We start from the raw sequence: 16298 nt of genomic DNA, 5'->3' as shown, positions 1-16298 counted from the left end.
CCGTCAGTGTGGATGATGAAGCAGCTGCTCCCCCCTGTGGCCAGAATCGAACATCCCCTCAGAAGAACGTTAACTTGCCTCTGCGTGTGTCTCTCAGTCTCTGTTTGATGTGTTTATGGGCATTGAATGTTTGCCCTATGTGTGTTATAATGTGATCCGCCCTGAGTCCCCTTCGGGGTGAGAAGGGCGGAATATAAATACTGTAAATAAATAAATAAATAAATATTTATAATAGTACTAGCTGTGCCCGGCCACACGTTGCTGTGGCGTTGTCTGGTGGTGTTGGTGAGAAATTGTTGAGGTAGTGGTGGTATTGAATGTCTGTTTTATGGTTGTCTTTATGTTTAGTATGCACACTGAAGTGGATTATATGGCAGTGTGGAGTCAAGATAATCCAGTTCAAAGCAGATAATATAAGATTCTAAATGGGTTATATAGATGTGGAAGGGCCTTGAGTCTACATTGCCATATAATCCAGTTAAAATCTGATAATCTGTGGAAGAGGCCTGAGGCCTAATTGTGCCTGTCCCCTGGGCTGAGTAGGTTGCTAGGACACCAAGTGGGCAGAGCTTAGCCTTCAAACTGGCAGCAATTGGATAAAAACTATTATTCCTCTCCCTGTAATTAGGACTTTAGTTTTCTTTTCCTTTTTGCTGTATCAACCTAGAGCCATGAATGATGGGTTGTGTTGTCAAATTTCGAGGTTGGGGGGTCTGTAGTTTTGTTGTTTTGTCCGCTGCCCTGATGCCATCACTCTTTTATATATATAGACAGGCAGTCTCCAAATTACAAACATCTGACTTGCAAATGACTCCTAGTTAAGAACAGAGCGAGACAACAGGAAGTGAGAGAAATCTACCTCTAGGAAAGGAAAATTGCTCCTGGAAGAGTTGTAATGGGGAAAAAGATATCTCCACTGAAGCTTTCTCACCAATCCTTGTTTCTACAAGACAATTTTTTCAAAATCCAATGATCACAAGGACAAAAAGTGAGGTGGAATCTTCTCAACAGGGGTACAGATAGCAGAACAACCATAAGGATGTTAACCCTTCCCTAGGCTACCCAAAATTATCTATCTGTCTATCTATATATATAAGAGCGATGGCATCAGGGCAGCGGTCAAAACAACAAACCTACAGGCCCCCCAACCTCGAATACATACATACTGTGCATACTAAACATAAAGACAACCATACAACAGACATTCAATACCACCACTACTTCAACAATTTCTCACCAACACTACCAGACAACGCCACAGCAATGCGTGGTCGGGCACAGCTAGTTTATTTATATATTTACAATATTTATATTCCGCCCTTCTCACTCCAAAGGGGACTCAGGGCGGATCACAATGTACATATACATGGCTAACATTCAATGCCATTACACATACAGACAGAGACAAAGACACAGAGGCAATTTAACATTTTCCAGTTTCTGGCTTCATGAGGGTATGCTCAATTCCGGCCACAGGGGGAGCTGCTGCTTCATCATCCACTGTGACACCGAGTCCTTGATGGATTACTTCCTCATTCTGCACGCTGCTGGGCGATTTTTATGGCGTCCTACATTAGTTAAATTAGCCTCCTCATATAAGCAGTACCAAAATTTCCCCTGGGCAACGTCCTTGCAGACGGCCAATTCTCTCACTCCAGAAGCGACTCAAGTTGCTCCTAACACGAAAAAAAAATCTGCCTCACAGCCAGGAATTCGAGAAGCTGAAGTGTGGAGTGGCGAAGCTGGGTTCTGCAGGAGGAGGGAAGGCAGCCTAAGGGCGTTTCCACCCTGCCATGGAACCCAGAATATCAAGGCAGAAAGTCTTGAGCCGGGTTATCTGAGTCCACACTGCCATATATTCCAGTTCAAAGCAGAAAATGTAGGCCTTTATACAGCTGTGTGGAAGGGGATTCATTCCGTCCTCCAGAGAGGACGGAACCTTTCCCTCGTGCCTATTGTTCCCAGTCAAGGGGAAGCCGTTAGGAAACGGACTTCCTTGGCGCGCGGGTGGTTGCCGTAGCAACCGGCGGTGTCCTCCTCGTGCGGCGGCCTTGTCCTGCAGGCCATGGCGTGGCGGGGCACGTTTGTGGCGGCGCGGCGGTGGCTGAGCCGGGCCAGGAGCCCGAAGGAGGGCGGGAGCGTGGAGGCCTTGCTGCAGGGCGCCTTGGTGGAGGAGGAGAAGGAAGAGGAGGAGGGCGCAGGCGAAGGACTTCGAGGCCCGCGGCGCTCCCCGCAAGACACCTCGGTGCTGCTCTTCCCGGGCCAAGGCAGCCAGTTCGTGGGGATGGGCCAAGGCCTGCTGCGCTACCCCAGCGCGAGGGAGCTCTTCCGCGCAGCCGAGGAAGTGCTGGGCTACGACCTTCTGGGCCTCTGCCTCGAGGGGCCCAAGGAACGGCTGGACCGCACCGTCCACAGCCAGCCCGCCGTCTTCGTCGCCTCCCTGGCCGCCGCGGAGAAGCTGCACCACCTGGAGCCCTCGGTAAAAGAGCAGTAAGAGGCCTTGAAACGGGCCATATGCAGGCAGCCCAGGTTACAAACCACTCCTAGGCCCATTCCACACATCTGAATAAAATCTCACATTTTCTGCTTTGAACTGGGATATACAGCAGTGTGGACTCGGATAACCCAGTTTAAAGCAGATAGTGTAGAATTTTCTACCTTGATATTCTGGGTTATATGGCTGTGTGGAAGGGCCCCTAGGCCCCTTCTACGGTGCCATATGATTTAGATTATCAAAGCAAATAATCCACATTATCTGCATTGAACAGCCATATAATACAGGTCCCTTCTACACAGCTGTATAAAATCCACATTATCTGCTTTGAACTGGATTATAAGTAAAGGTAAAGGTTTCCCCAGTCATGACTGACTCTGGGGGTTGGTGCTCATCTCCATTTCTAAGCCGAAGAGCCGGCGTTGTCCGTAGACACCTCCAAGGTCATGTGGCCAGCATGACTGCATGGAGAGCCGTTACCTTCCCGCCGGAGCGGTACCTATTGATCTACTCACATTGTCATGTTTTCGAACTGTTAGGTTGGCAGGAGCTGGAGCTAACAGCGGGCGCTCAAGCCGCTCCCGGGATTTGAACCTGGCACCTTTAGGTCTGGAAGTTCAGCAGCTCAGCGCTTTAACGCACTTCGCCACCGGGGCTCTGAACTGGATTATATGGCTTAATAATAATAATAACAACTTTATTTTTATACCCCGCCTCTATCTCCCCAAAGGGGACTCAGGGCGGCTTACATGGGGGCAAGCCCGAATAAAAACAATAGCAATATAAAACACAACAATAGACAAGAGACATGCACAATTATAAAAAATTTAAACATTATCCAATAAAAATAAATGACAAAACTAATAGAAACATGGATTAAAGCAGAGAGGTTGTAAAAGTTTTTTTTTGTATGTGTGTCAGGAGCAACTTGAGTCGCTTCTGGAGTGAGAGAATTGGCCATCTGCAAGGACGTTGCCCAGGGGACGTCCGGATGTTTTGATGTTTTTACCATCCTTGTGGGAGGCTTCTCTCATGTCCCCGCATGGAGCTGGAGCTGATAGAGGGAGCTCATCCATGCTCTCCCCAGGTGGGATTCGAACCTGGCAGCTTTCAGGTCAGCAACCCAACCTTCAAGTCCACTATGCCATCGGAGGCTCCTTGTAAAAGTAGACTGGGTAAAGTGCACCATATAAATATTGTAAACACAAGGTTACTGATAAAGTGCTGTAAATTCTTGGAAGTGCAGATTGGGATGGGAGTAGACCCTGTGTCTATATCAAGTTGACAAAGGTAAAAAGTGCAAACTGGTGCAAAAATGGTCACGATACAGGATTGTTATGAGGATGAGCAATCTTTATCCAAAGGCCTGAGTGAAAAGCCAGGTTTTCAAGCTGTTTCTGAATGCTACCAGGATGGGGGTTTGCCTGATTTCCCTGAGGAGCGAGTTCCAGAGCCGGGGGGTCACCACGGAGAAGGCTCTCTTTCTCGCCCTCACCAACCACGCTTGTGACGGAGGTGGGAGTGAGAGGAGGGTCTCCCCCGACGAACGAAGATATCGTGCAGGTTCATAGGGGGAAAGGCGATCACAAAAGTAGGCAAAGGGCCCTTCCACACTGCCATATAATCCAGAATATCAAGGCAAATAATCCACAATATCTGCTTTGAACTGCATTATCTGGGTCTACACTGCCATAGAATCCAGTTCAGTTCAGGGGATTTTATATAGCAGTGTGGAAGAGGCCTGTGTCCACACTGCCATATAATCCACTTCAGAGCAGATAATGTAGAATTTTATACAGCTCTGTGGAAGGGGCCAAGTCTGATCCCAGGTTTTCTACTTTAAACTGGATTATATGAGTCCACACAGCCAGATAATCTGGGAAAAACATTAATCCTGGATCAGACCCTGGGATATAGGGCCTGTCTGAAAGCCCCCTCAGAAAATCCAGTACGAATCAGATTTATTTATTTCCAATATTTATATCCCGCCCTTATCACACGAAGGGACTCAGGGCGGCGTACAATAATGGCAGTAATTCGATGCCTATACACAGTTAAAAACATACAGTATATAAAACAATTAAGAATCATAACTACAGTATAAAATATAAAGATATAAAATATAAAAAGTTTAACAAAAAGTTAGTTCCATTCATCCAAGAAGCCTCATGCTATAACCAAAATCAGTCCATGTCATGTAATCCACAGATACAGTGTATTTTCTGCTGTCATAATTTGGATTATCTGGCAGTGTGGAAGGGACCACAGTTCAGAGCAGATAATCTGGATTTTATATCGCAGTGTAGAAGGGGCTGTAGTTAAGAACTGGGTGGAGACAACTGGAAGTGAGAGATACCCCTCGGAAGGGAAACCCAGTCCTGAAAGTTATTATCATGGGGAAAAGATGTCTCAGGCCCCTTCTACACTGCCATATATAATCCAGATTATCTTCCTTGAACTGGATTATATGGCATTAGAGACTCAGGCCCCTTCTATACTGCCATATAATCCAGATTTTCAAAGCAGATAATGCACTACTGCTTTGAACTGGACTATATGAGTCTTCACTGCCATATAATCCAATTTAAAGCAGATAATCTGGATTATATGGCAGTGTAGAAGGGGCTGAAGTCTTCTGAACAGGGGCACAGACAGCAAAACACCACAGGGGTGTATGCCCCGGTGGCGAAGTACGTTAAAGTGCTGAGCTTCTGAACTTGCAGACCGAAAGGTCCCAGGTTCAAATCCCGGGAGCGGCTTGAGCACCCGCTGTTAGCTCCAACCCCCAGAGTCAGACATGACTGGACTTAACGTCAGGGGAAACCTTAACCTTTACCTTATGCTATCTAAAGCGCAAATATATGTGTGGGGTGTGTGTGTGTGTGTGTGTAGCTGGAGTTACCCTTCAAAATGTACCTATTCTGATTTAGGCCCCTCTACACTGCCATATAATCGAAATTACCAAAGCAGATAGTTTTGATTTTATATGGCAGTGTATATCCCAGAATATCAAGGCATAAAATCCCACAATATCTGTCTTGAACTGGGTTATCTGAGTCCACACTGCCATATATTCCAATTCAAAACAGATAATGTGGGATTTTCTGCCTTGATATTCTGGGATATAGGGCTGTGTGGAAGGGCCCAAAATTGTGAATTTTAATGGATTTTAATTTGTCTTTTATCCCTGTGTATCTTCTGGTATATCTTTTAAGAGTTGTTTTCATAATAATAATAATAATAATAATAATAATAATAATAATAATAATAATAACTTTATTTTTATACCCCGCCCCATCTCCCCGAAGGGACTCGGGGCGGCTTACATGGGGCCTGGCCCGATAAAACAAACAAATAACAGTAACAAAGCAATAAAACAATTATCCCAGTAAAAAAAATCAACATCAATAAAAACAATCATTAAAATCAACAAGCAGGATACAGTATTAAAAACAGGAGACTAAGTCGTTGATCCCAGGCAAAGTGCAGAGTATTACGAAATGGGGAAAGGAAATTTCATAGTTGAATGGACAATAAAGTGCGGTATAAAATGACAAGACAGCAACAATGAAGGCCTTTTGGAAGAGCCAGGTTTTTAAGCTCTTCCGGAAGGAGAGGAGGGTAGGGGCCTGCCTGATCTCTCTAGGTAGAGAGTTCCAAAGCTGGGGGGCCACGACGGAGAAGGCCCTCTCTCTTGTCCCCACCAACCGCGACTGCGAGGGTGGTGGGAGCGAGAGAAGGGCCTCCCCCGACGAGCGAAGAGAATGTGCGGGTTCATAGAGGGAAATGCGGTCTCGAAGGTAGGTGGGTCCCAAACCGTTTAGGGCTTTGTAGGTGATAACCTGCACCTTGAATTGGGCCTGGAAAATAAATGGCAGCCAGTGAAGTTCCTTAAACAGAGGTGTTGAACGCGCCCTGTAATTCGCTCCAGTTAAAAGCCTGGCTGCCGAACGTTGTTTTTATGATGTTGTATCCTCCTTGAGCCGCAGGGATACTACATTCATTATTCTCTCATAATAAAATGCAAGGTGGCTTAGATTTGTGCTTTTGAATTCCCTCAAGAATTAAATGGTTCATAATCACTTCTTAGTCTTCAGGGACCTTTGAAATAATGTTCAGGTGATAGGTAATCCTTGATTTAAAATTATTACATTTATAGCTCAGACCTTTTTTAAAAAATCAAGAGTTCTTTTGGAAGCCTAGTTGAGAAACTCTGTTTTAGAACATAAATGTGAGATGGTTCTTCAGGCAGTTATTCTTGATGTGAGAATAAATGTTTCTCAAGAATGCAATTTTTTCTTCTTGAGTTGTTGTAGGGTATAACATTCAACTCTGAAACATAGGTTGCAGCCCTAAATCCATCTATTGTCTTATAGTTATGTATTTATTATTTAAAAAACATTTTTATCCTTTCCATATAAAGAAATGCCTAATGCAGCCAACAGTAAAATATAAAACACCTTTAAAACGTTCAAACAAGGAAAAATAATACATAAGTCAGAAATTATGAGTGAGAATTAGCTGGACAAATAGTTCAAATAGTAGATGTGTCAGTGATATTGTTGTTATTAAAGACTACTGGATAGATTTTCTGGGAAATCTACAGCCATCTGAATGCAGCAACTATTAGCCTTGCTGCTTCTGGTTTCATTCTATTCTTTAGAAGTTCTATAAATATGGTGATGTTAAATGGGTTATATCTTTACCTATTGCTATACCTAGTTAAATGCTTTGGATATACCTTTTTATTAAAGATACAAAGCTGTTTTTTGTGTCAGAAGCAGTTGCTTCTGGTGTGAGAGAATTGACAGTCTGCAGAAACTTTACCCAAGGGACGTCTGGGAGGCTTCTCTCATGACCCCCGCAAGCTATAGCTGACAGACAAAAGCTCACCCCATCTCCCTGATTCAAACAGGCAACCTTTAGGTCAGCAACCCAACCTTCAGGTCAGCTGTCCTGCCAGCACAAGGGTTTAATCCATTGCGCCACCATGGCTTTAAATTATATTTTTAAATTTTCAAAACCTGTTACATCTCCATGGCACCAATCTTAGAAAAAGGGAAAGTATATTGAACTCTACGATTCTATGATTCTGTGTTTCTTGAATGATCTCAGCTTGAAAATTTACAGTTTTAAAATAACGTCTAGGTTTTTTTAACACTTTAATATTTTGAAACTTCACATTTCTACAGGTAGTTGAAAACTGTGTTGGAGCTGCTGGATTCAGCATTGGAGAATATGCAGCCCTTGTTTTTGCAGGAGCCATCGACTTCCCAGAAGGTATAAATATCCATGCACTTTTGTGTTCAACATTGTCCTTCTCATCATGCTCTTGCAGTGTCAGTGTAGCAACATAGTTTATTAGTCCATGCCTGCCATTCCATGTGTTCATGTGGTGGTACAGGACATCCTAAATTACATCTCTGGGCTTTTTTTTCACAAGCCACTAAATGAAGATGTGGATCTTTATGTTTGAGAATAAAACTACATTTGAGGTGACCTGTTTTCACTTCTTTTTGCTATGTTCTAAATATTCAGATTTTTTTTGTAGGAACATATGTTTTATTTAGGATGCTACTTTGAAAAGAAAACAGGTCAACAAATGAGAATTGAAGTCTCTTGCTCAGTTTGGTACACTTGAAGTTCAATTCACATAAACAAGTATGTAATTATAATTGTGGTATTATCAGCAAATATTGCAGTAGGTAGCTTTAAAAAAATAAAATATTTTTGGAAGGATGGTGGAGTGTAAATTAGATAAAATAAACACTGTATGATAAATGTCAGCATTTTTGCTTTTTTATTTGTTAATTTCATTAAAATGGGTATTAGTTTTTGGGATGTTGCAAACATAATTTTTCAATAACATTAACTTACCTCAGAATGAAAGATATTTTTTACATTTTCTGTTATTTCCTTAGCCTTATATGCAGTAAAGGTGCGTGCTGAAGCGATGCAAGAGGCCTCTGAAGCTGTCCCAAGTGGAATGCTGTCTGTCATTGGCCGGAATAACTCAGATTATTTTGCTGCTTGCTTTGAAGCTCGTGAATACTGCAAGTCAGTGGGAATAGAAAATCCAGTATGTGAAGTTTCAAATTATTTGTTCCCAGATAGCCGAGTCATTGCAGGACATTTGCAGGTATTCTTTCAAAACTATTTTATTGATTTGTGTGTGTGTGTGTGTGTGTGTGTGTGTGTTTTAAAAAAAGCATTGTTGCTAGCAACCAGTACCTAGAATGATTTGTTCTTAAATCTATTTTATTGCATGTTTTAGTGAAATAAATTTGCTTGCTTGTTGTATATACTAAACTTTTATCCTCCATTTTGCATGAAATAACCATTAATAATCATAAATGCATTTTTAATATTGTTAAGAGCAAATTTGCAACAGTAAAAATAATATCATTTGTATGCAAAATAAATTAGTCTTTCATATCTAGAATTAAATGAATAAAAATGAAATGGGTTTTACCTGCTTTCTGAAGCTTTAGATTTAGCCAGTGCATCAATGTGGTTAATACTGGCATTGCATACTCTTATTATCAAACTCTGCGCAAACTCATGTAGTTGTTTTCAGAAGCTTTCAGCTTCTGTTCAAGGACAGGCTTGCTGAGTTGTTTTTCCTATCTGAGTTCATCTAGCATGGCAAAATTTCTAGAGTCTGTATTATTTTACAGTTAAGCACTGGATTGCCAGGATTATTTATGCTTATGGTCTTTAAATCCCCCTCCCCCACCGAGTATATGTCACTGGGTATGTCAATGTCTAGACAGAATGCATCTGTAAATTTTCAGGCAAATTATGTGCATAATAGTTCTGGATTTGGTGAATTGTTTTTCTTCTTTCAGGCTTTGGAGTACTTACAAAAAAATTCTAAAAAATACGCATTTGCACGTGTGAAAATGCTGCCAGTCAGCGGTGCTTTCCACACTCGCCTTATGGAATCTGCTATGGAACCTCTGTCTGAAGCCCTCAAATCAATTACCATTCGACAGCCTCTTATCCCTATTTATTCAAATGTGAACGGACAAAAATATACACACTCAAAACAAATCCAGCATTTGTTAGTGAAGCAATTGGTTTTGCCAGTGAAATGGGAACAAACAATACACGCTATCTATGAAAGGAAAAAAGGAACAGCTTTTCCTTGCTCATATGAAGTTGGTCCTGGGAAGCAGCTAGGAGCAATCCTTAAAAGTTGCAATTTGAAGGCTTGGAAATTCTACAAAAATATTGATGTTTCGGAAGACTTTGCAGAAGACAACACATAATTTTGCCCGCAAATTTGCTGAGAACTGCAAATGACATCCTAATCTCATCTTGATGAATACGAATTCTTGTAGTCCTTAGCACAGGGAGTGCTATGCATTTTCACTGCTGGCATCAGGTTTGTACTCAGTTAATGTGAAGAGAAGAATTACTTGTCATATGAGCTGAAGTAATGTCCAAAATCACCTTGGGTGCCACCTTGTCAAATGGACAAATATACTCACAATCTCATACAAATGAATTTTTTTCCAGGGATGGATGTCAACATGATCCATAGAGTTGCTGCTTTGTTTTTGATTCTAGAATCATTGATATTAAAAATGCTTTAAACATTGCTTTGTTCTGCATTGCATCAGCGGGTGAGAATTGCACTTGGGGAAAGAATATTCCTAGTGTGTGTACAACAGAAAACAGAATATCATTTTCTAGTGTATTCTTCTTGGAGCAAATGCATTGGCCTAGCGGTTCCTCCCAGCTGTATTTTTGAAAGCTGTTTTTTGGGAACCATGATTATTTGAATCGGTTGAAAGACAAAGAATTTCAAAGGAGCTGCTCAATATAATTTAGTGGTATTGTTTACTGTTTATGGATTAGAATATCTGACTCTGAAAACAAAGAGCATCTCCTCTTGTATACTTTGCAAGAGACAAAGCTCAAAATTTGGAAACTAGGGTGTCTGGTCTTCCATAGCTTTGCCCAAAGCTATAATCAGAATGGTTCCAAGAGAAGTTATAGAAGTAGTGTTAAGTCTAAGCAAGTAAGAACTGATCCACAGCTAGGATACGAAACCACAGTTAAACTACATGAAGGATGTGTAGGATGCACATTTTAAAAAATCTGTACCTAAGGTAAATATGTAACTTTTAAAGGGGAAGAAAACCAAAATTTAAAAAAAGACTGGAGGTTTAACATTTAGACATTTGGAAACAGTGGCTGAGTTTTAGATAATCTTTTGAGATACATTTGAAGCAGCTTTCTACCAGACGATGGCAGCAATGTGCAATAATTTATTGAATTTTAGACTTGCTGTAATCAATCTTTCAAAGTGTGTATGTAATTTAAACCTGCATTTTTGTGCAGGTAGAATCAGAGGTAGAAGGGGCTCAGCTAGAGCATTCCTAGGGATAACTGTTCAGTCTCTTTGAAAACATCCAGAGAAGGAGACCTTACAATTTCTCTAGGTTCCATTGCCAAACTCCTCAAACTGTCAAGAAGCTTCTCCTAATATTCAATCTGCCCATAACTGAGAACCTTGAAACCTAGTTCTTCTCTATAAAGATAAAACAAACTTGCACTCCCCTCTTTGTGGCAGCGTTTCAGATATTTAAGGAGCAATTATGTCAGCCCTCATTCTTGTTTTCACTGAGCTGAACATGCCCAGTTCCTTTAATCTGTTATTCTTCATATCATCCTCATTACCCTTCTCTGTACTCATTAATTACCTTTTAGCCTGTTCGTTAAAATAATTATTAGCGTGCAAAATGGCTGAACTGCAGGAAAATCTACATCTTGTTATAATTTGATTGTCATTTTGAGAAGTAGTGAAATTTGTAATTCCATTAAGTAAGATGTCTTAAAAAGTCGATACTGAAAGATTTTAATTTGCACGTGATTGAAAGAAAAATATGTATGGTTTTCATAGTAAATCTGTGTTTTGAAACACAAAATTTCAAACCACAAAAATGTAATGCATTATGTAAGTATCACTATAGGTTTCTGTCCCTGTGATAATTGGATTTTGAAAAATTGGGCTTGCTGTGGAAACAAGGATTGGAGATAAAGCTTCAGTGGAGACCCCCTTTCCCCATGATAACTCTTCCAGGAGTTAATTTCCCTTTGGAATGATAGATTTATCTCATTTCCTATTGCCTTACCCCCATTCTTAACTATGAACTGTTTGTAAGTTGGATGTTTGTAACTCAGGGACTACCTGAGTACTATTATAAATATGCCTCCTGACTTGGAAAACCACCATTAAAGCTGTGCCATTTTGTTGAGTTTCACATTCAATTGTCTTGTTTTATTGTCTGTGACCCTTAACCTGCAAGGCGATAGAGGAGGTAGCTAGCCACTTGTATTTGTATTTGGAGTGATTTTAAATGAGTCTTTCCTAGGTTTCTTACTATGAGTTTCATTAATAGTACACTTCTGAAGATATCAATCTGTTTGACTCTCAGGGTCCCATAGCAGAAAAACATTCATGTAGCTACCCTCTCCCAATTATGGAGCTGTCCCTTCCTACAGTTTTCCCAGAGGTTCAACTTCACTTCCATTCCATCTGTCTCTTAGATTCACTGTGGTTTGACTTTTGGGGGCTCAAGACTAAGCTGGAAAAGGAAGGGAAGTTTCTGTGAAACTGTGGTGACAGTTTCTATGATGTGTGTAAACATTAACTATGATAAACCTCAGAGGTCTTTCTATGTTTTATCAGAAGGGTGTGGCATGTCAGCCTATTATGTTTGTATTTCAGAAATTGATGGCATCATTGAACATTCTACAAAGAAACTGCTTATTGTAGAATCTAGTTGCTGAACAAATTATGCTGGTACTAAAAGGTAAATGGCAACACTTTATGGAGGAGTTTAGAAATGCCTTTCAAAAAGTTGGGGACATTTTTAAATGTTTATGTTTTTACAAGATATTGTAGGCCTTGCTCTCTTGCGTGTTTATGTGTGTATATGCACCTGCACATAAACAGACACCAAGAATAATTTCAGTGCTCTAAGTCAAGGGTTCTTAAAACTTTTCCACTCAAGATCCCTTTTGGTCCAAGAAATTTTTACGTGGCCCTAGGTGTATAGGTATATTAAAATATGTATATAAGCCAAACATTTACTGATAATAAATCCAAGGCTAGCTAAACAGGCCGATTTTTCTTTTTGTGGAGTACAGCTAAAGCATCTTCTGCAGAGTGCACTGTAAACACTGCATGTTGTTGCTAACTGATTGGTATAAATAGGTGGTATTCAACATCCTGTTACTGTTACCAATTTTTTCATGAGCCATAGTTTAAGAAGCTCTACTGTAAGCTATGAAGCTATTATAGTACCATATATCTACACATTGAGGGTGGGGAGCAGAAGCCAACCTAGGCCAGGAAGCATTATAATACAGCCCATTTAGGTTTGAACATGCCACTGGGCTACAGAATGCTCCTTGATGTGCATTTATTTTAATAGATGAGGTTACACTTGCAATGTCTCTTCATATATCTATCTGGGAACTATAAGCTCTTTCTGTGCTTTTTATTCTGTCCAAGTACTTGGTCATGTAGCATGAAGGCAACCCTTCATGAATAACCATAACATCAACATAGTACTATTTTTCTTTTCTTCAGAGAACAGGTATATCTGGTTGGGATTGTCTCTGTGGGCTTCTCCCAAACTGACTTCCTTCAAATGTATTAGACTATATCTTTCTCATTTTCTCTTTCTTTCTTTCTTTCTTTCTTTCTTTCTTTCTTTCTTTCTTTCTTTCTTTCTTTCTTTCTTTCTTTACAGTATTTATATTCTGCCCTTCTTACCCTGAAGGGGACTCAGGGCAGATCACAATGCACATATACATGGCAAACATTCAATGCCATTAGACATACGACATATACAGACAGACACGTATAGGCAGACACAGAGGCAATTTAACATTCCAGCCTCCGGCATCATGAGGGAATGCTCAATTCCGGCCACAGGGGGAGCTGCTGCTTCACTGTCCACTTGTGACACCGAGGCCTTGATAGAATACTTCCTCATTATTCTGCACACTGCTGGAGATTTTATAATGTTGTAAATTAGTTAAAGTAGCCTCCCCACATAAAGCAGTACCTAAATTTCCTACTCGACAGATGCAACTGTCTTTCGGCTGCATAGGTCAACAGCAAGCGAGACTATATCGGGAGCTTACTCGGACCTGGGCTGGCTCAAACTCATGACCTCTTGGTCAGCAGTGATTTATTGCAGCTGACTACTAACCAGCTTTTCCCTAGGTAGAATGACCATGGGAGTTACAGTCCAATACATCTGGAAAGTACCACAGCTGCTCTAGTACTTCTCAATTTCTATTTTAACAGGTCTCATGATCTATTAAGTGGTCTGAATGTTCATCTGACTTGAAGTAGCTATTTGAAAACCACCTTTTCTATGAGAAACCATACATCCAAGTACATCTGAGGTGGTAACTTAATGCTGAACTGTTTGTCCCAACTCTATCCCCTCTGTAAAATTGCTAACTCTAATGCTAGTTTTGGCTTTGCTCAATCACTTATTTTCTGGTTTGCAGAAAACCAGTTCGTTGTAACAACTAAATGTTGTGTTTGCTTTGAAAGCCAGGCTCAACATTTAGTTTATAAACCTCGTTTTCGGGTCAAACCTATTTTTCTGATTGAAATGCAATTGTAAAACATTCTCACTTGAGACCATTATAGTGCATAAGGAACAAAGAGAGGTGGAGGAGAAAGAAAACAAGCAACATCCCTGTTCTCATAATGCTAAACCAGAGATGAGGGGCTAGCTAGGGAATTCTCTTAGCCCTCTGGGAGACCTTAGAAGATTGCATCCTATACTGTACCCTAAGGGGACCAAAACATTACCAAGAGGGAGAGTTTTCACTCTGTTATCAGCCCTTGGTAATTTTAGGTCATGGGGGACCTTTTTATATGTATAACAGGACGTGGTATTTTTGTTGGCTTCTTGTGTTTGAAAAAGACCTCTCCTGGGACTAAAATGACCTGGAGGATTCAAAACATGGAGAAACAATGACTTTACATCCCCCAAGAGTCACCTGGAGGCGCTAAAAAGACCTTAGGGGTTGCATATGTTCTATGGGGCACATTGCCCACCCTATGCTACATTGTGTATTTGCGCTATGTGTGAGTAAACCCAGAATGGATTACTGGTTTGCCTATTTTTGTAAATTATATGAATCTCTATTTCATAGAGTCAGTTTATATGGGATTTCACATTAGATGGACATTTTCCCCCTGGAGTAAATCACGTTATGTATACGTGTTGAGATATTTTGTCTGTACACTCTCTTCACAGGAGACACCTACATATAGTGAACTAACTTGTGAAACAGAAGGGCAGATTGAAATGCTTACCCTGCATAAGCATACAACTTGTATGGAGAGAACACTGGTTGTGTGTTTGTGTATGGTTATGCTGAAACAGATCCTAACACCCATCACCAGCACACACACACCCCAGCCCTGCTTTGATATTGTATTGCTGTCATGTTTGATAAACTAGATACACACGTTTCTTTAAATACTGCTCCAAATAAAATGTAAAACCTGTTTGACAAGAGTCCAGTGGTTAAATGTAGGAAATGAGTGTTTACACAAAGGTACAATAACACTGTCATACCACATTCAGCTCTCTCAAACACTTTATGAACCCAAGTGTTTCAGGGATGCAGATTCCAGTATACAGCTATGCAATCTTTGTGAAAAGTCACATGGCGGAATGAAAAAAAAAGTTGTATACCTGTAATAACAGCACTTTTAATGATCATTTGTGAACTCACAAATATCTGTGCTTGTGCAGTGCATTATTCAGAACCTTTTAGAGCTCTTATGTAAGTCTTTTGGTGGTAACCCTGACCACTCCCCACATAACATATTAGCATGGTTCCTGCCCAAACCCTCACTTTCTTAAAAACAGTCTATTCTTCATATCTAGGGTACTGTTTGTAATGAGATGAATGTTGAGGGCTGAGACCAAATGGCAGTCCTACAAATGTCATGCAGGGAGACACCTCTCAGGGATGCCTGTAATGCACCGAATGACCTGGTAGTATAAGTTTTACTTTGATAGAAGATTGCTTGTCAGCAAGTTTTCAGGCCAGACAAATCATTGCTGCAACCTATTTGAAGAGTATCTGAGATAAAATAGAGGAATCTTGTTTGAAGAACAGAAAAAATATTTTTGTGATTTCCAAAAAGGAGGAAGTGGTCAACATAAAAGACTACTGTTCCCAGAGTGGAGTGCACATACTAAATCTGAGGAAGCATTCTTCATGAAGGCAGAGTGTCACCTCATTAAGGTGGAAGGCTGAGATGACCTTAGGAATGAAATGGTTAGCCTCAGAACCACCTTATCCCCATAAAACCACAGGTAAGGCTGGTCAACCCAATGGACATAACACTCACCAGCCTATCTGGTACTGGTGATGCCAAGCAAAAAAAGCAATTTTCTAAGTCTGATGTCACAGATTACAATAAGCAAAAATGGCTTCCAAGATGTTTCCAAAAGGACCAGCAGTAGGTTTCTATTGGGAAACCAGTCCGGCAAAATGTGGGGGCAGGTTCTTTGAGTAATGTTTTCATGAAGGGGTTTGCCAGCATATTTAAAATGCCATGAGACTATTGATAAGTAGCATTTAAGAGATGAAATGAACAACATTTTTATTACTGCAAAATCAAGAAGTAATAGTATAATGTAGGAACCTTTGCTTCAATTGTAGGAAGTCAGAAAACCTAGAAGACATAAGTGCAAAATCACTGACATGTGCAATAATAGTCATCATCAAGGAAACCATGATA

The 16298-nt window shown here is 40.7% G+C and overlaps 1 protein-coding gene across 1 annotated transcript; it reads left to right on the top strand.

The window, feature by feature from the left end:
- The first annotated feature begins 1987 nt into the window (after nucleotides 1–1987).
- Nucleotides 1988–10039, top strand: mcat (malonyl-CoA-acyl carrier protein transacylase). The gene is made up of 4 exons (XM_003221439.4): nucleotides 1988–2479; nucleotides 7687–7774; nucleotides 8416–8633; nucleotides 9343–10039. The coding sequence occupies exons 1-4, from the start codon at nucleotides 2066–2068 to the stop codon at nucleotides 9763–9765; spliced, it is 1143 nt and encodes a 380-aa protein (XP_003221487.2). The 5' UTR covers nucleotides 1988–2065; the 3' UTR covers nucleotides 9766–10039.
- Nucleotides 10040–16298: the final 6259 nt, after the last annotated feature.

This window comes from Anolis carolinensis, chromosome 5, assembly GCF_035594765.1.
Source record: "Anolis carolinensis isolate JA03-04 chromosome 5, rAnoCar3.1.pri, whole genome shotgun sequence".
Lineage (NCBI taxonomy): Eukaryota > Metazoa > Chordata > Lepidosauria > Squamata > Dactyloidae > Anolis > Anolis carolinensis.
The sequence above is the reverse complement of the archived record's forward strand: the minus strand, read 5'-3'. Positions and strand labels throughout refer to the sequence as shown.